Source organism: Lutjanus erythropterus, chromosome 16 (genome assembly GCF_056507025.1).
Source record: "Lutjanus erythropterus isolate fLutEry1 chromosome 16, fLutEry1.hap2, whole genome shotgun sequence".
Classification (NCBI taxonomy): Eukaryota; Metazoa; Chordata; class Actinopteri; order Lutjaniformes; family Lutjanidae; genus Lutjanus; species Lutjanus erythropterus.
In genome coordinates, this window is record NC_139332.1 from 8208667 (window position 1) to 8228783 (window position 20117).

Below are 20117 nucleotides of genomic sequence, written 5' to 3' on the forward strand. Positions count from 1 at the left end.
TCGTGCTTCTGTTAAAATCAGCCTGCTTGCTGTTCCTGCAATCCCAAAGAGAGGGATGGCTCACCTGCACAGACAGAACACATGCTTTATTCAGGTGATGTATCATTCATTTGATGCTGTTGGCTGAAGTGGATGCAGCTGAGTCATTCGTCTCAGGTAGAACGGGGGTTGGGGGGGCATAAATTAGAGAGTTAGGTCTAGTGATGAGCAGCCAAAGGACTTGCACGTAGGAAGCCAATCAGCAGCTTTGTTGCTCTGGAAAGGCTTATTGCAAAAGAAATATCATAGCAGCGATATGCAACCTGCAGCAGCCACAATGACACCACTTTTTCTCCCCATCTCATTTTGCACAAACTACACACAAAGCAGAAACTCAGTGTTTCTTTTCTTCTGAATGCTTGCGTGTGTGGAGCCTTTTGGTGGTTACAAGCACAACAGTGTCACGTTGTTCTTCCTGTCCAAACATATTTGCATCCAAACATTGTTCTTGCCATCTTTTACCCCAGTGGGTATCATCACGCCCAGAAATACCTTGTTATTTGTAATCTCGGTCTCTTTTATTTCATTTGTTTGTTTTTTAATTTGACTTCATCTCCCTTTTTGTGTGTGTGCAGAGAAAGTGTTCGGGGAGTTTCTGAGCTGGGAGCTGGAGGACGCTTTGTCTCACCTGCCTCTGAAGCCTGGCCAGGCTGTGACACTGACGGTCAGCATCAAAGTCAAGCTGGACTTCTCAGGTCAGGAGAACCTGCTGCAGGACCTCAACGATGGTGAGTGGACACAGTCAGTATAAACCTGCTGAGTAATACAAGAATTTATTAAGTACAAAAGTCTGAAATGCAACAGCTGTACAAAAGCTCACAGTTTACTTTAAGAATGTGACTTATTTTTAGCTAACGGTGTGGATCTATGGATGGCAGTGCCACTTGTTTGGTTAGTTGGTTCAGTATTTTGGACAAAACTGAAAAACCTGGACAACTGTTGACTGCCATAATACCAGCAGGTTGACATCCATTCATTTTGTTACAGACCTGCAATGGCTGCAGATAGTATTGATGATGTAATAATCTGAGTATACAGGTTTACATAACTTGTCAGTATTAGTTCTTCATTCAAAAGTCTCACCTTTTCTCATGTCATTAATATTGTTAAATCCACTGCATTATGTTGAAATGAATTACCTATAAGTCAACGATTTAATTCATTACTTTCTGTTGCATTTTATTTTAACCCATCTTCAGGTAAGTTTGCACATCTCACTCATCTTGACAAATTATTCTGTTATCGGACATTACACAGCAGATAAATATTTGTGTTGTATTTTCTTAAGACAATGAAAAGAAAGTGGTTGCAAATGTTTATTTGCTTCTATATTAATTTATACAGGGACATAAATTCACATCTTACTTGGCTGATTCATAAATATACCCTTGTAGATATAACTGTGAGACAACATATTAGAAATACCTCTCAGTGTAATAAAATAGAATACAACAGCACCATACACGAAAGCCTTCAGAGTGACCACACAGTTGAATCAACCTGCCTTAAAATGAAAAACTGAACATGAGGGAAAAAGGTTAATAATTGAATCTTTCCTGATGGGCCAACAAGCCCCTAAGCCCAAATGTTAATTTAAGCAAAACCAATTCAGAAAAGGCAAAGTAACACAACCCTTCTTAATTGTGACACTTGTGTCATCCCCTTTTCCCATTATTTGTGATGTGGTGTTACCTGAGGGCATCGTTTCAGATGAAAAACAAGTAGGACTCCTTGTCCAGTTGAGGAAACTGGCAGCACACCCGTTATGTTATTCTAGCCACACAAACTCCCGCTTTCAGTCACTCCTAAATGTTTGTTGCTGTTTAATTTTTCCACCTTGTGTGTTTCTGGTTCTTCAGTAAGTATCGCATCAGCAGTTTTAGCAGGATTAGTAAACCCAACAGGTAATTTTCACCGTTTTTGTAGAATGTTGAAGTAAAAGACATAAAGGAATCTGAATATTTGTGAAACTGTAATTTTCTGTTGGCAAAGGCTTGCAGTGTTGGGTATTTTTGGTGGCCTCAGAGTTACTTCCTTCCTTAAGTAGACAATTATTTCTCTTCATTTGTCAAGTGGATTGCAGTAAAATTGTCATAACAGCTTTCAACTGCCCAGCTTAAAATATGCACATGTTGGATGCAGAAGTAATAATGTGCTGCTGTCCGTGGAGCGCTCTTCGTTACAGGCGTTCAGGCTGCCTAATTTCAGATTCAACAGTAATAGGAGAGAGGTCTCAAGGTCTCTACACCTCCATTTCTCTTCTAGCTTCTGGCTTCCTCACTTCTACTGTCGGATTTCCTCTCTTCTAATTCTCTCTGTCTGACCTTCTCCCCTACCTCGAAGCTCATTCATTGTGTTCCTTCTCCTCTCTTCCTCATAGTTCATGCTCATCCTCCTTTCTTCCCTGTCTCGCTCTCGACCTCTCTACCGCCTTCTTCAGACTGTTGAACCTCCTCAATGCAGACTATGGGCTGATAAATATTAATGAGTGATCAATATGGACCCGCTTCTGCACCGCAGAGACTTAACGTGTTTTTGTGTGTGTATGCATGCAGATTCAGATGACTGTGAAAGTAAATACATACAGCACTGTATGTTTATCTGACCTCCAGTGCCATTTTCCTCATGAGGTCATTTAAGCAATAATGTTTCAGTGTTTTAATTAGCTGAGCAGTAATTGGAGCCCTGAATTAAAGCGATAAGACACGGTTCGTCTAAACTGCAGCTCTAAATTGAGTTATTATGATGACATTATGGGATGCACTTTTTGCTTAACACATGTGATGTTATCTTCCACTCTAATACATTAATGAAATCACATTAATAATGTTGTGTTAATATACGGATGAACATATTTGCATGAAACCAGTTGTTTTGTTTTGTTTGCAGTCTCTGCTCCAGTGTGCTGGAAGATTACCAAGTTCTGCCATCTTTGCTAATTTAACTGTGAAATCTTGATTATTTTAAGCACAGTCGATGCTTTCAACAACTGTGCAGTTGTATTCCTCAGACACTACATACAGTCACCACCACCGCTATTAAGCGATTATTCCAGATTGGTTCATTGAGACAAGCAGTAGGTGGCGCCAATTCTCTAGTTGGAAAACCATTATACCACTGCAGATGAAGAAGGTGCAACAAGATGTAATGAAAAGAGCAGCAGTTGAACCTCAAATGGTGAAAAACAGTGTAGAAAACATGATGGATTTATGGCATTTCTGTTTGTTTCCTGTGTTAATGTGGAGAAGGTTCATCAGATCTCTGTGGAGTGAGTTAAATGTTGTTACACAAACTTATTTATGAAAACTGATAAAGACAAAAACCACCTCAGGTTAGCCTAAAACCTTTTTTAGAGCTAAGCCGTGTGCATCAACCTTCTCTTATACGATATTTCAAAATTCACATAAAAACATGTTGATGGAAACACGGCTCAGGATGATTCCAATTTTAGGGAATAATTTGACATTTTGGGAAATATGCTTATTAGCAGTCTATCAGAGTTGGATTAGAACAACTTTCATGTCAGTGGTGCAGAGTCAGGAAGTGATGTGATTAGCTTAGCTTAGCATAAAGAGTGTACTCTGAGGAAAACATAGGTTGGTTTCATGTGAAGTTACATGCTGTTACTATATCTTTATAACCAGCTGCCAAGTACATTGAAGACTAACTGTTCTGTCTGTTCTAAATGTCTCATGGTTTTAGCTCCGTATTTGTCATGCAGGTACGAGAGTGGTATCCATCTTTTCATGTAACTAATTGCAAGAAAATGAACAAGCACATTTCTCATTTTGTCAAACTATTCTATTAACTTTTTTCCTTTTGTTAAACATAGTTGAGGTGACTTCTATTTTAAATTAAACTTCACAGAGCTTCAGAGTATTTTATTACACTGAAGATGCTTGAGAAGTTTTAGCAAAAGTAGAAATTTAGTTTAGTTTCTGTTTTAAATAGGAAAAGGATAATAGATTGTCTGCAAATGACAAACATACAGTATGTTGTGAACACTGCGTACAATATACATAGTCACCAATACAGTATGTTTTTGTATGGTGGTCATTGTGTTTTGACATAACTTAGTCGATTTTTTCTTGAATGTGTTCCCACCTTTTGGACACAGTTAATAAACTAAACCCTTGCCATTAAATTGGCAGCCTCTTCTAAATTTGACATTTCGTGCCACTGAGTTCCATTTGGTGGATTTCTTTACAGCACCAAGGAATGGACAGTAAATGGACTACATTTATAGCTCTTTTATCCAAAGTGCTTCACAATCTGCCTTTCATTTAACCACACACACACACACACTCACAAACTAATGGCACCGAGCAACAGTGTAACGCACTTCGTCTGACCATCAGGGCCCATTTTTGGTTCAGGTGACTCAAGGATGTTTTAACACATGGCCGGGAGGAGCTGCCAAACCTACGATTAGTGGATGACTCGCTCAACCTCCTGAACCACATCCGCCCGTAGGAAGTTTGTTTAGACTTCACAACAAGACGGGAGAATCACTTGTCTATCAAAAACAGCAATAAAACGTTTGTTTTTCATAAATGCTGATGTAGAAGCTGTTAAAGGTCAGTTAAAAATAAACAGAGTGTATCTTAAGCGAAGAGTTGTCAGGTAAAACATGCAACGGTTGTTTTTGTTTGTGAAACAGGAATTGTTCTTTCGTATGTTCTTAAGTGAAACATTTTGGGAAATTTGCTTATTTGCTCTCTTGTCAAAAGTTACATTAGAGGATCTATAACTCTCAGGTCTATACATTAAATACAAAGGTAGAGCTGGCAGAGAATTAGCTCGGTTTAGCTCAGAATGTAATTTTCATGTTTCTGTTTGTACACGAGTTAAGCATAAAGCATATAGCAAAATTTAAAGATGGTGCTGGATGCATTTTCTAAAGTTTGGACGGACCCAGGCTAGCTGTTTCCTCTACAGTGCCCCCAGTCTAATGCTAAGCTAAGCTAAAATAAGCAAGACATTATGACCTTACTGAGACTGGATTTTGGGGGCTGATGCTAATAGAGGGTTGTATTATTCTTCACACAGAATATAATGTACAGCATATAAAATCTTTACATAAAGACACTTTTTATTTGCAGTGATCCTTCAAATGTGCCAAAAAAAACACTTGTGACAAAGATATGTGATTGAGGCAGGATATCTTCCAGCTGAACAACAATTTATCTTTTTCCTAAAATGACATCAGGTCACTAAAACACTAAACTTTCACCAGACTTTTGATTAATTAACCCTAACCCTCTAACCCTAACCATAACCCTAAGTAACAAATAAAAAACACAATTAGAAAAAAAAAAGTCTGTATCAAACTACTGAATTAAGAAAGAAGATCAGATATACACAAAATGCTGCCTATAAAGCGAACAAATTTTAATAAATCTCCATGTTTTTTAAAAAAGTTTTCACATTGGCTCATATCAGACAATATGGAGATACTGATACTGACTGATAAAGCTGTGATAGGTCAGTATTGGGCCAGTAATATCTGCCAACCAGTATACAAGTTGGGCTCTAGTAGGCATGACAGCTGCAGCAAACACTGATGTGAAATGACCACCTGTTGTTGCAAACCCACATGATTTTGGCCCATTGTTTCAGACTTATTTAATTGAAATCTGTTGGCATAATTCATAAATATTCATTGTCCTTGGCAGCACCAGGGAGGTCAACACAATCAGTACAGAATGAAAATATACTTAATAAAAACTGTAATAACATAACATCAGCTGCTCTCACCCCAACAGTAACTGTGAATATGTGGATGAATATGAATGTGGATGCATATGAATGAATTTCTCCATTTGCCCAGGTGAAAAAATCTACATGTGCACCCTTTTTTTCCTCTTTTTTCCCTCGTCTTTCACCCCGTCTCCACAGCCTGAGGATAAATGATAGCTCACAGCTTGGGTAGTGTGTGTCAGAGTCTCTGATGTGTATGCTGCTGCTATTGTGTTAACATCAGCACTTCTCTTTGCTAAATATAACTGTTAGCTCAGATGTCTGGCAGCCCTCATATGACCAAGAAATAGCTTTTACTGTTTGTCATGCCGCATCGAAGGTGGGAATTAATTTGTGCCTAATTAACAACTGTCAGAATGTTGAGTCATAAATCATCAGTGGAATCTTTCACTAATTATGTGCTACTTATTGATCGCCAGTATTAACATGCGCATTGAAGAGAAAGTCAATCAATCAGCTTTAACTGTGATGTCGCCTGGCAGTGCAACGCTCGATGTCCTTTGTGTCTCAGCTGAGGCAGAAGGGGCAAATGAGACAAGGCCGCGGAAAAACAGAGCAGAGGGAACATTCAAAACAGGCCGAGCCTCATTGATTTATCCTCAGACGAGTTTATCCCTCACTTTGAGTCCGGCTCGAGACCACGACACCATAACTCAGGATCCGATGGGAGTGATGTCATCGCTCAGGACTAATGGGCCTTGACTTACAGCAAGCTTTATTGTGTTAAATGGTGTGAGTGTGGTACCTAATGACAATGCGACCGCCTACATTAATGCTGTGGTCTTTGAAAACTGCACCTTGTACCACAGTAAATGTCTGCATCAACAAAATCAGGAGACACAAGAAACACATTATATCAAACAACAACATGAACTTAATGACTCAAATGGAGAGGAATATGTATTCAGAAGCTCTGCTGAAATTAGTAAAGGACCCAGAGGTGCTGTCTTAGTGTTTTCTTTTTGTCCTCAGTCAACATCAGTTAGATAACGCTCAGCTGTCCTACTTGAGTAGTTACTTTTAGATGACTTAACTTTGAACTTACACCAGCAGGCTCGGCACCCAAGAACACTTTTTAAAGTAATAACCTGAGACATGTTCATGTTAGATTCTGTTGTACCGCTCTCTGTTGTCAAGTGACACAACACGGCTGTAATTCAAGTTATACTCATTTCTTAAAAGGTTTGGTATTTGCTGTTTTAAATATCTGAAGCCTGGTAGGTATATTCTTAGAGGAAAAAAGTACTTGTACCAAATACAGCTGGGTATCAAACCTGAAAGCTGGCATTGATTGTCCAGTCAGGTTTATAATCCTGTTTACAGATCCTTTGATCAGAAACGTCTTGATTTAAATCAAAGACCCCTTTTACACCTAGTCCCTTCATGCGTCTTGGACAGGCTGGACAGCAATCGGATATCTAAAAGGTTAAGTTTAAATAAGTCCAAGAAGCATTCGATACAGATTGAATTCTGATTGCTCAAAGCACCTCTGAAAGGGCTCAACTTCCAAGTAGTAATTACAGCATGGAAACTCCATGTGGTGTGGAAGTGGCTGAAAACAAAACCAATATGGATGCCTCACTTCATGGTTCATGGTTGGACATCACATCATATGAACCAGTTCTTTTCTAGCACAACTCGAACCTTTACTCCATTTCACTAAAAATGGTTTCTATGTCCTTTGATCATAGCAAGAAATTACACTTAGCTATGCAATTGTTTTAACTAAGACGGTTGAGTGGTTGTGGGATCTATCTGATCCCTGCTCTGATACACACCTGATCACACATAGTCCACCATCGGAGTCATCCATATGTTTATGGTTTTGGATAGTTTAGCTGGCTGACAACCACGTACCTCCACTTCCTTGTGATTGCACAGGCTTGTGTGTGAGGCCACAACGCTATATCTAGGGCTAAGTATCATTCAGAAATTCTCAATACCGGAACCAATACCCTGTCTTCAATCCCTGTTGCTCTGTAAGCAACACCATGCTTGCCGTCAGAAACTCTTTATGCCCGACTTCCATCTGAGTGGACGTCAGTGGTTAACGGACTTCACAACAAGCTAACAGATTAGCTGCCCTGTCTAGTTAATAAGAGGCTTTTAGTTTACTGAGTCATCTGTCCAGATCATTGCAGATAGGTAGCTGGTAGTACAAAAAACAAACAATTATCCTTGTCTCTGAATGCATGGTAATGTTTATCCTGCAAGCCTCTATGATATGTAACGTTAGACAGCAGATCAGTAGCATTATTAGAGCTTGGTACGAGCACGCTGTGTGCTTGATGGCTTACTGGCATGATGAGATTTATTCCTTAGGTACTGAAACTTAGTGCCAAGTATCAAATGAGGAGTTCAGCACCCAGCCCTGGCTACAACAAGCTACTGAATACTGTTTGCACATGTGAGGAACATGTTTTTCAAGTGGACTCCAGAATGTAGTATAAACTGAGGTAGTACATGTCTGCAGCTGTCCACACATGCATCTGTTTGGGGGTATATTCAGGCCTGAAGGGCTAATAAAAGTGTACTTAGTTGCCTCTGGATTTTTATCCAGTTGTTAACAAGCTGTTTACTTAAAATGACTACACATTCAGGTTTCATATTTGCAATGGTAATTTCAAATTACACCATGCTTTATTAGCAAAGGAAATGGTGTTCTCCCAGTTCCACTTTTCCGGTTTGCTGGAAATATATAGAAGGAAAACTGAGCAGTGATAACCACCATTGCTGAACAGACAAAGATAACAGGGCAGACTACAGATGCCTAAGTAAACCTAATTAACTGAAAATCAGAGGAAAAAGACCACGGTGCGAGACGCACTGTTTGACAGGTGATCTCTCAGCAGGACAGTTCACAAGCAGCACCACAGTGACTGCTTATCATGAGTGCTGGAAATGGTTTGTGTGTCATGGACAGTGTGTGGAAGTACAGAGGCCTGACCGTTATTGAAGCTGAGTAGAATGATACAATATCGGGCTTAAAATGAAAAGGCCTGTAATAGCTGTTATATAGTTGACTGCTGTTAAGCCCAGTGTGAATGTCTGCATGTCAGATATTTGTTACCGCTGTTAAAGCAAGGCAGTTGTTTATTTTCCCTCTGACTTTAATGGAGCGTCCGGATCAACTGGAAGGGCTTTCTGTAATGACGGTAATCATTTGTTCAGATCTTTGTATATAACCTAACCGATTTCTGCTCATCATGTAGCCCCGTTCCTCTCCCTCACTCTGTAAGACTTATAGGAACGTAATGATGTTCTTACAGTTTCAGTGTTGCGTGTCAGCTCAGAATAAGTCAGCATAGTTTTGAATGATGCGCTGCGAGTTTGTACTGTAATATCTTCTTTTTGGTCATTGTTTGAATTAATGAAGTATTTTATTTCAAGAAAGGACACAGAACTGCAGTGTCTGTCAAAGCTGATAAGCTCAGGTTGATATAATACATGATAAATGAGGCTCAGGTCAAGTTTGGTGTTTAAATTGTATTTTCTATTCTAATGACTCTCCCTCTTGAACATCATTTTCATCAGGGTTTTTAAAGTTTACAATGGATGAGTCACATTTTCCATATTTATTAGATTTATTGGATGAAAGCTATCTATTGTCCAAGGAAAAAAGCTTGTAAATGTGAGTGTGATTCACACTGCAGAGATCCACAGTATTTCATGAATCTTCTTATCTGTGCTAGTATTTTTTCAGTATATCACTCATTCTGGGACAAATCAGGTCTTACCAAAAAACCCCAACTATTTTTAGTACTAGTATTATTAATACCAACACTTTAATTTGATTTTTTTAGTGAAAATTTACTCTTTATTCATAACCTTTGATAACAAAGGTGTAAAAAATGTGCTATTTTACTCATCTGTAGTTTTTTTTTTTTTTAAATGAAAGTATTTTGTCCTCCTTTTGTGAATTTATTTAGGGATTTTTACAAAAACATGATTTAATCGGGCATAAAAAGAGTTAGCTTTTCCCTAAGGACCCTTGTCTCACCGGATTAAAAAAGGCAGAAATACTGCTGAAGAACTGGTAAACTTTCTATTTTTCAACAAATCCTTTAAATATTATGCCAATCAAATGTGTCTCAACCATAACATGACACCTCAGTAGCTCTTCTAAAGCAAAGCCAAATAAGAATTATGGTTTAAAAATGTGTATTTTGATTGACATTAAATACTTAGAGTTTGATTTTACCACCGTTATTGAAAAGTAAAACTCAAAACATCCTCAAGTTTTGTCCCAGTTCTCACAAATTATGGATATGTTACAGTATACTATTTGTTATAATTATAAGAGTCCCAATCTTATGCTGTTCTGCCTAAACTCAGGCAGCGAGGTGGCCACTGATACAAATGCTGAGTTCACCCTGGTTCTCCCCGAGGCCGTGAAGACAGACAACTAGACAGATACTGATTGGAAGGAGGGTTTAAAGGTGGGGATGATTGTGAGCAATGCCATCGTCAATCACTCCACCCATTACTCACACATCTCTGCGCCACGGGACACAAAGAGTCATGTGCGCCTCCTGAAACAGACAGCATACCATAATGAAGGATGCAGTTCATAAAATTTTAAAGTGTCATCCGTATTTTTGGTTGTTTCCTCTTCTGCCACTTCAAGTCTATGTCCAGATGCATATCTAGTCTGTTTAACAGCAGGGTACAGAGAATGAGGCAATAACAAGAGGAGATTGCTCTCACCAGTGCAGTGACAGCAATCACTGTTTCACACAGTTAAGATGCTTTCGCACTGTTCAATGTTGGGCTGTCCCACACAAACATGATACTGTGAGACGTGTCTACTGAGGCTATCACTGACACTGAAACTTACTTTCAAAGGACGGATCAAGATTAGACTGTCACTGATCCAAGAATTGATGCATATTCCTTAGCATTATGTTTCTATGAGGTATAAATATTATGCCAAGAGGGGCGACATAAGAGCCAGAAAGTAACCGTCACATCAAATGTATGCTGTCATTCAAGACAAGGGACAAAAACCTATAAACACAATCACAAAATACAACTGTGAAGACATGTAACAGCCACCGCACAAATGGTTAAAACTATAAACCAGCACAACAAAGACGCTGTGTGATCAGAATGTGATCAGATCTGCCAGAACACATCTGGAGGTTTGGCTTGCACTGTGTTTGAATCTTATGTATGTAGGTGTAAACACAATCTGCACGTCGCTTTGGATTATTTATCCAGATACAGATCACATTTTAATACCAGATGTAAATGGGATGTTAGAGCTCTGCTGACCAAAGACAAGCTGCTCCACAGTTCATCATCCTAGATTTAGAACAAAGGTCACTGTTTGGCTTTTGCAACTGCCAAACCAACCAACCAACACCCTGCGGTATGAAATGACACAGAATACATTAGCTGGCGAAACATTGTAAGCACCGATTTTTGCTTTGTTTTACAGGTGAAAGTTTGACCAAAGCCTTGGTTTATTTTCCAAACATCATAGCAGTGTGGATGTGTGGTGACCTGTGTCTGTTTGCAATTCTTTCTTTGGTAGTTACATCATAAAGCCATTCATCACACAATCAGACATTCATCAAATTTAATATTTCACAGCCTTACACAGCTTGTGTCTAGCTTTTTATTAGACCCATCTTGCACAGTATGACATCAACAGAACACGTTGATCATTGTCTGAAGGGGCCTTTAGCTGTTGGGTTGAGTTTTACCAAGACTTGTGGCTCAGATCTTAAGGTAGAGTCCCCTTGATCTGCAGCCAGCAGGTTGTAGTGAAGCGAAAAGGGTTTAAAAAGTCTTGTTTTATTTTATAATGTTGTAAATTTAATTATTTCTTGGTGACACAGTGTTCAGCTTCAAGCTTTACTTTAGTAGCTCACTGGAGCAAAGATAATAACTTCCAAACTAGCAGTATAATGAATTACTACTCTAGAGTTCTGTGGAACTTTTATGGTGCCATTACAATCACACGTATAAGCTGATGCTTTTGTTATTCCTCAGACAGATTGAAGCTGCATTGGGGCGTCTCTAAGTAGAACTGTTTGGTCAGTAATTGTGAGTCTGTCAATCCCCAGCTTCCCCGTCCACAGGCAAACATGCTCATGAGCCAAACTCAAAGGCCATGTTACAGAATTTTTTTTTTGCAAGAGCTTGTCCTGTCTTAATTTAAGTTTCCAAGATAGAAATAATCCTAACTTCCTATTACAGAAGCAATTCCTGAACTCATGGCTGTGTCCTATCCTGTCTCAGACCTCATATCTTAACTTAATCTAAGGTACAGCTGTAAACCTCTGTGGTATTCCTTACTGTCGCCCCTATATCTGTCTGTAAAATGTACACAAGACAGCCTGTATCCATCCATCCATCCATCCAGCTATCTCACTCCACTTGTCACTGGCTAGCTCGTGAATGTGAGAGAAAAGGATAAGAAGGGCGTTGAGTTTTAACTTTGATTAGTCAGAGGAATTAAATGTGTCTTGGAAGGCAGGAAACGCTACCTTTCTTGGAACTTTTCTCGACTCATCGTAAGGACATTGATCAAATTCATAATTAATCATCTTGCCAGTCAATATATACCCATTAATGTGTGGTCTGGGAAATCTAAAGCGTCATCATAGAGTTGGAGTAGCCTTTCGAGCATAATATTTTGTGTTCATGCTGTTCCCATTTTCATTATCATTTCCATACAGACCTATCAACAGTGGTTCTGTTTCTGTAATACCAAAATTTCTAAATGTCATCCTAAACTGAGATAAGATAGGGTTTCAGACTTAGGGAGCTGCTGTGATGAGGCCCCTGAACTATAACTCTTAATCCACCCTGCTGCAAACATTTACCTAAATTTCCTCAGTCTTAATCGTCTTTTCTAAATGTTAACACATTATTTTCATCCTAAATCACAGCAAATCTAATCTAAAACACTGTAAAGAATAATGCGGTTGGAGTAACTAAGGTGGTGTTGCAAGTTTATTAGGTTCACTTCATGCAGTAACTAAAGTTCAGAGAGGTGTTCATTCATCTTTATAATCTTTTTAAAGGGCTGTAGTTTGTGGTGTTGAATTGTGTTGCATTGAAGAGGTGTTTCTAATATGTTGTTTAACTTCACAGATAGAAATAAACACATATACAGTCCATATATGTGCATTTAAAGCAATGTAGGCCTACTTGATAACTAACATAATGACTGAATTATACCAGTATGCATCTCGATATACTGTGGTCTAGAGCTACAATGATTAATTGAGTAATCAATTAAATCTCTAAATTATTTTTACTCCTTTTTGACAGTAAACTGAATATCTTTGGGTTGGGAAACAGCAAGACATTTGAGGATGTCATCTTGGACTTTGGGAAGTAATAATCAACATTTTATAGACCAAACAAATAATTGATAAATTGAGAAAATAACCACTGATTAATCTATAATGAAAAGAGTTGTTACTTGCAGCCCTGCTGTGGTCACTTTGTCTTGTTAGAGCACAAATATCATACTTGTGTCACACTTGTGGTGTCATAATTGCCCCAAAACCAATTTAGTTTTCAGTAGTTTGAAATGCTAGAAAATCTGAGACCATAGGGTTCATGATGCCACGGTAAGTATGTGAAGAATAAATGAATGATTTTATATTCATGACCTTGAGAGGAGCAGTGTAGACAGAGGAGCAGCTGCTCGATCAGGAGCTGCGTTAGGCACCACCACAGGGGCTGCAGCTCTCAGCCCACTCAGACAATACTCAAAAAATGACGCCCAGAGCCCACGCTCTGACGTCAAAGGAATCATATCGCTCTCTGACGTCAGTGGGATGCAAAGCCCTGCAATTTCCCCTAAGAGAGGGGAAATTACTGGCCTTCGCAGCAGCTCCGGCGATTGGGTCCACGATAGACAGATGGACATATTGAATCTCTCTAACAACCACATGCAAGATTGGTAAAATAGGGGCAGTTGGAAGAGTATTTTCTGTGGAAAAAGAAAAAAGTCAGAGCGACAGACTGGTGTGCGTGCGATGAATATGTTGTCGCTCTGATGGAATTAATGCTGTGAAAATAGGGATTATGCTAATTTCACCATGACAACAGGTAAACACGGAGGCTGAAGTGCTGAGTTTGTACTAAAGCAAAAATGGCAAGAACAAGAAATAACAAATTAATACAGCAAACTGGAGAAGATCAGAAAACAGGGAGGCTTCGTAGTAAAATAATGCATCAAAAAGCAGCAAAACTCTTTCCCTTATTTTAAATCTTAACAATTTCCTAAGGGTGCTACCAGCCAGGAACAAAGCCCATATGTAAGAAGAGCAAACACTCACAGGTTTTTTCTTGCATTTGTCTTTTATTAAATAAATAACAACACTGATGCTTGAGGCTCTGCTTACCTCTGTGTGTTGTTTTGTTGTTTAAATAATAGTCTACCTTAAAAAAACAACAAAAAAAAGCCTGGTTCTCTCTTCAGTTGAAGTAAATAATGCTCCGGCCTCTTGATGAGAGTACATGGGTCTCATAACAGAAACAACAGATTATAGGAATTTTACAAAAGGATTCCAACTCAAAAATTTCCTATGTTAGGAATGCTGAAATGTCCTAATTCAAAATAAGTGCCAGAAATGGCAGCACCACTGTTGATAAGCCTGTAAGGAAATGACAGTGATGATGGGGAATGACATGAATGCAAAATATTATGATTAAAATGTTACTCAAATCCTAAGATGACCAAGTATATATCAACTGCCAAGGCGATTAATTTTGAATGTGAATGACATGCTCCGTCCGTTCTAATACTTACCAGTGATCAATACATTGCAAGAAAACTTCTCAAAACATTCCAGAAAGGTGGCATTTCCTCTCCTCCAGGACACAGGTAACTCCTCTGACTCATTAAAGCCAAAACCAAACGCCCATCTTTTTTTGTCCATTCACAAACTACACAGTGACAAGTTGTTGTCATGGATACATGCAGTCTTGTGCACATTTTAAACACAGATAGAGGCATGACAGGTCGAATCAAGTTTACAGCTCTGGTTAGGATTTCCTGAGTTAAGATATGATATGAGGTCTGCCATCAGTTTAGGAATGGCGTCTGTAACAGATAAATTGGACTTTTCCTGACTTGGAAACTTAAATTAAGATATGAGAAGCACTTAGGAAATGTTTCTACAGACGAGACCATACAGACTTTTTCGCAACCTTCCCAAACCTCACAATAGGGAGTGCTAACATCGTTCCACAGCAGCCACACTGACAAGGCCACTTGCAGATGTGTCTGCAGGCATTTTTAGTTTATTGGCCTCGTGAGTGCAGCCATTGGCTGATTATCAGCCAACCAGTTAATTGGTCTCTCACTAGTTCACAATGATAACGGGTGTATAATTTTACGCAGCAGTAAACAATAACAGGCTTTTCATTTCTAGCTGACCACCTTGACTCCTTCAGAAGTTGGTTTAAGCTGACTTTTTTTAAGTAGCCAGTGAAGGGTCAATTCAGTGATAAGACAAGCTTAAAAGATGGAGAAGAAAAACCTCAGTAAGTAATCCACCATGGGACATGTTGTATTTTGAGGTAAAGGCTGTGATTAACAGATTCAAAAATTGGCTTGCTGGCTAACTTAATATTAGGGCTGCACAATTCATCAAAATATAATCGAACTGGCAATATGGCCGAGTGCAATACCCAATTCACAGAAACTGCATTTTTCTGAAAAAGGAAAAATGTCAAAACAAACGAAAAATCATTATGATGAAGTGTTGTAGTGCTGCTGAGATGCTCTGGCCTACAAACCTTGTTCTCCTGATGTAAGAAAACATGTTTGTTTGGTACAGACCCAAATAAATGTCATATCATTTTTTGTTTTTCATTTCCTAGGGATCGTCAAGTATTTGTGAGGAACATGGCCCCTCTGGGAAACTTAAGAAATCACTAGCTATCTAATCAGTCTTACCAAGAGATGATGGAAAGTGAGAGCATTTATTGAGAGTAAAAAAGTAACACACAAAAAAATAGCTCCCATAAAACTTTACGTCACCGACTGTTGATATCTAACAATGTGAGAGTGTTTGTGCTGATGCTCTGCTAGCCACTGTTTAATGAGTATTTCAGCTGACTGCGTGATTCCACGGTGTCTTTTCAGATGGGATCAGCGTGACGGGCCTGCCAATCTCCAGTCCGCTACGCCAAGTCCTCAAGCCCCGGCCGGAGACCAAACCTGTCAGCAGTGAGTCGGGCAAGGCAGAGTACAGCCACGTTAAGGTGAGTAAACAGTTATTGTTCGGCTCAGTCCTGGATCAACATGCAAGCAGTTGTTTCCTCCTGTTTGCGTTTCCTGTCTTGTAGCAAAGTTTAGGGAAAGCGCATTCTCCCTCCCCGCGGCGCCGTCTGCATCTTTTCTGCAAATAATGAATATCTCAGGCGGGGATATTTAACCCTCTAACCGTTGCTCTTTCTTTTGCCTCTCTCTTCAGGCACTGTGTGCCTGTCCATGCAAAAGTTGAGGTGAAACTATAGCATTATTTACCACCAAACTACAGCTTTCGGTAGACGCCTATAGAAAGAACACTGAGTTTATTTGGCTGGTGTCTCCCCTTGGGTGCAGGTGCACTCTGCTCTTTGAATCCAGAACTGAGATGAAAACTGTTTCCAGAGTTTTTGAGTGAAACTGCAAAGAGTGCAAAGGGGAAAAATAGACAGTGTGGCGGGGAAGGGAAAGAGGTTAAACGGAGACAGGTGGAATGAGAATGCACTACGCTGAGCTGATCAGCAGGGGACAAGGTTGAGAACTTGTGGATGTCGGACAGGTAGAAATATAGGCGGGCTGACTGAGTCTACCTGCTGAGGGTCATCTGTAGCTCAAAAGCCACACCACCTGCAAGCATGGTGGCTGCAGTGCCTTACCTCTAACAACCAGAAGAACCCCTTTTTCTCCTCTGTGAATCATCAGGAGAAAAAGCTGCACTGATGTCTCATGTCCAGATGTGCTGCCAAACAAAGTAAACTTTCTGACTTCTTTTCAGTAAAGTTTTGCAGGATGATGACTAATGTTAGAGGAAATACAGGAGGATTTTTCTTGTTCATGGTCAAAGGAGACGTAGTCAGTGACAACTTTTAGATAAAACAGTCTGGAGAAACAATCGCATTGTGTTCCCAGAAAATCATGTTTCCAGTCCACAGTGGTAATACTGTACATACAGAGGCCCACCAAGTGCAAAAATGACTGGATTAAATAGGGTTAGGCGATTGGCTGAATATGTAGTTCATTGTTGATTTTTGAGTCTGGGGTTTCTTCGGTTGATTTTTGTCATTTTATTTTGCTAATTTAATGGTCTGTCTCCAAGGAATGAGAGAAAGCAGCTGCTCGGTGACAGACTCTCTCATTCGGCTGCACTGTACAAGTGAGAGGAAAACGGCATAGAGCCTGAATATTTTACAATTCTGTCTCTGTGAATGAAGGATTAATTTCGACAAATCAGACTTGGATTGTTGGAACAGTGGAAGGACTAACCAAGACAGTTTTGGGGAGGTTTTACATTATTTTGTTTCTTGTGCATTTGAATGAAGTGAGTTCAACAAGTTAACAAGGGAAAAGAAGCTCGTCTTTAGTATCAAACTTGAATTCAGAAGATTTATGTTGTATTTTTAATAAGGAATCAGATGTATATTTCCTTTCTTGACATTCTGCGAGTACGCAATGTAGCAAGCTCGCCGCTTGCCCACATCTGCCAGCTCTACCCTGCAAGAATATATCAGCAATTACTGACTGATGGGCTGATGTTAGCTGCTTGGAAAATTATAAGATATTGCCCCTCCCTAATAGGCACAGAAAACATGTTTCATCTTAACCCTCCGATTCTGCTGTACTGTAAAACTACTCTCTGTGCTGTATCTATTTTTATGTCAGGAACGTATCTACACACAGATTTACACCAGAAGAGCCTACATGAGAAGTTGTTAGAAATCATCTAGATTTCTTCATTTTTAATCCTCTGCACCTCCGGGCCACAGGCATGATATTTTCTGTCTGTCCGTCTCTAATATTTTTGTGAATGCCATATCTTAAGACCTCTTCTTCAAACTTGGTTCAAGTGTCCACTTAGACTCAAGGAACTAATTAGATTTTTGTGGTCAAATGTCAAAGTTCAAGGTCACTGTGACCTTATGTCAGTCCCATTCCACTGAACACCATATCTCAGGAACATAATTTTCATAAACATCCACTTGGACTTAAGGATGAATTGATTATATGTTGGTGGTCAAAGGTCACTGTGACCTGATTTTGAACATGTTTTTGCCCATAACTTAAGAATTCACACATTCATTTTAACAAAATTTCACACAGATGTCTATTAAGGAAAGAAGGTCAAAGGTCAGCTTCTCAGTGATATCATAATGTTTTGCAAAAATACTTGAAGCTCTCTATCAGTCCTCTGTACTGCTCTGTAAAAATAGCCTTTAAGTTAAGACCGCATGTTTCTCACTGGAAGTTATTTACTGGAATCACACAGCAATATAGTGATGCAAAATACACTTAATACTTTTAATTACATTTGTTTAAAGTCTACACTAAATATATTATTCAGAAATGTATGTAAACTGGTTGGCAGAGGCATACAACCACGTAATTCTAGTCTTTTCTGCTGCTGTTCAGGCTTCATATATATTTGTAAGTTATAGAAAATGTACCAGACATATCAAATATTAAAACATAATTTGCATTTGAACTCTAGCTTCAAAAAAAGGGGGAAAAAGTCTAAACTGAGTCTATATAAAAGCATGTTACTGTTTGTGTAAGCTGAAATGAATAGTGGAAAAAGTCATTTTAAAGTGTCTACAAAAAAAAACCAAGCTGTTGACAGTAATCTAAAAAAAGCTCTCTCGGCATGCTCTTTTGAGACGGTCCCTATTCAGCTCGTCGCACAAGGTGCCAGGCTTTAATTCAAGGTGTGAGGTAGAATTTATAGTACAGACAAGAATCAGCTAGATTACTGCTAATACTGATGGGAAGCTGATCTGAAGTTATAAGGAGTTTGAAACGGATTCATGAGCCTTTATTCTAAATGGATGTTTCACATGTTTTATGAGAACAGCACACATTAATCAACATTTCTGTAAACATGCCAGTGTTAGCCAGCTGGCCGCTTTTCAACTGCGGTCCCATGGCGAGATGTTTTAAAACCTATAGAGAGATTCTAAACTAATTATATCAGTGTACATGATGCATGTACAGTATGGGATGAAGTATGAGTTCACACCTCTGCTGCTTTCTCCTTTTCTGCACCCTGGGCATGAAATGAGCTGCAAAATACCATTACCTGAGAAACACACCCCTCTCTGAAAACCCTTAAAGGTCTTTTACAAACTGCTCTGAAGGAAACATGCTGCTGTTTTACATAATCATTGACTTGAGGTAAAATGTGTTTGCTTATATGACCTGAATGTCTCTCTTCTTTTACTGTTTTCCTTGTGTGGTTTTTATATTTCCAGGCGTTCTAACATGTGAAATATATATTTTTTTTAATGTGACATTGCTTATTCTGCGGTTTTGACCAGGACTCCCTGCAAGAAAACATCTTGTGTGTCACTTCCTGACAAAATAAAGCGTAGATAAAATATATAAATAATGAAAGAGTATACTGACTACAAATCCTCCTAATGCTGCAAAGCAACACTGGAGCTAGAAATCACAGAAAAGATATCCAGTGTCTATACACTGAGGGGAAAAAGAACCAAGCTGGCCATTTTAATCAGTGGTTAGGCTTATTAGAAGCAGGGTTTGACTGGCAGCTCCGAGTTTCCTAGCAGAATATGGTGTTGGAACCACAGTTAAAGAAAAGCCAATTACATAAGGGCTCTTGTCCTGCTAGTCTGCTTAAAAGCACGTTGTGAGGATGTTCCCTCTCCTCGCATTTTGTAGATGCGTTGTTGCACATACAGTAGACACCAGGATGATTCATTTCACTGCGCGCACTGATTTGCCAGTGCACTGTAGTAAATGTATTCTGGGTTTCCGGCTGCATGACTCATCATCGTTACGGCCTGTATTGTTTTCAGCAGATTTCTGCACCCAGTGAGCGCTTGACGCACACTGACGTAGAAGGGGTGGACAGGTACAACACTGTTTGACATAGATCCAAGGAAAGTTATGCAGTATGATGCATATGATGTTGTTTGTCTACTGAAAAAAAAGGTTTTAACTGATAAGATTCTGTGATCCATTGCTATTAAGTTACACCTTTGGATCATATCTCAACTTTATTTGCACTTTATTTATACGTTTTCATTACTGATGCACTTGTTGACATGGATAAGACCTTTGTTATTCAAAAGTGATGAAGGTT

General features: G+C 39.1%; 1 protein-coding gene across 2 annotated transcripts in view; it reads left to right on the top strand.

Moving 5' to 3' along the window:
* The window catches only part of trappc9 (trafficking protein particle complex subunit 9), a 285018-nt gene that overhangs the window by 85596 nt on the left and 179305 nt on the right, over positions 1-20117 (top strand). For both annotated transcript variants that reach the window (XM_084738852.1, XM_084738851.1), the window contains 2 exons: positions 615-767; positions 15917-16035. In XM_084738852.1, coding sequence (XP_084594978.1) covers positions 615-767; positions 15917-16035 — 272 coding nt within the window. The remainder of the gene's footprint in view (positions 1-614; positions 768-15916; positions 16036-20117) is intronic.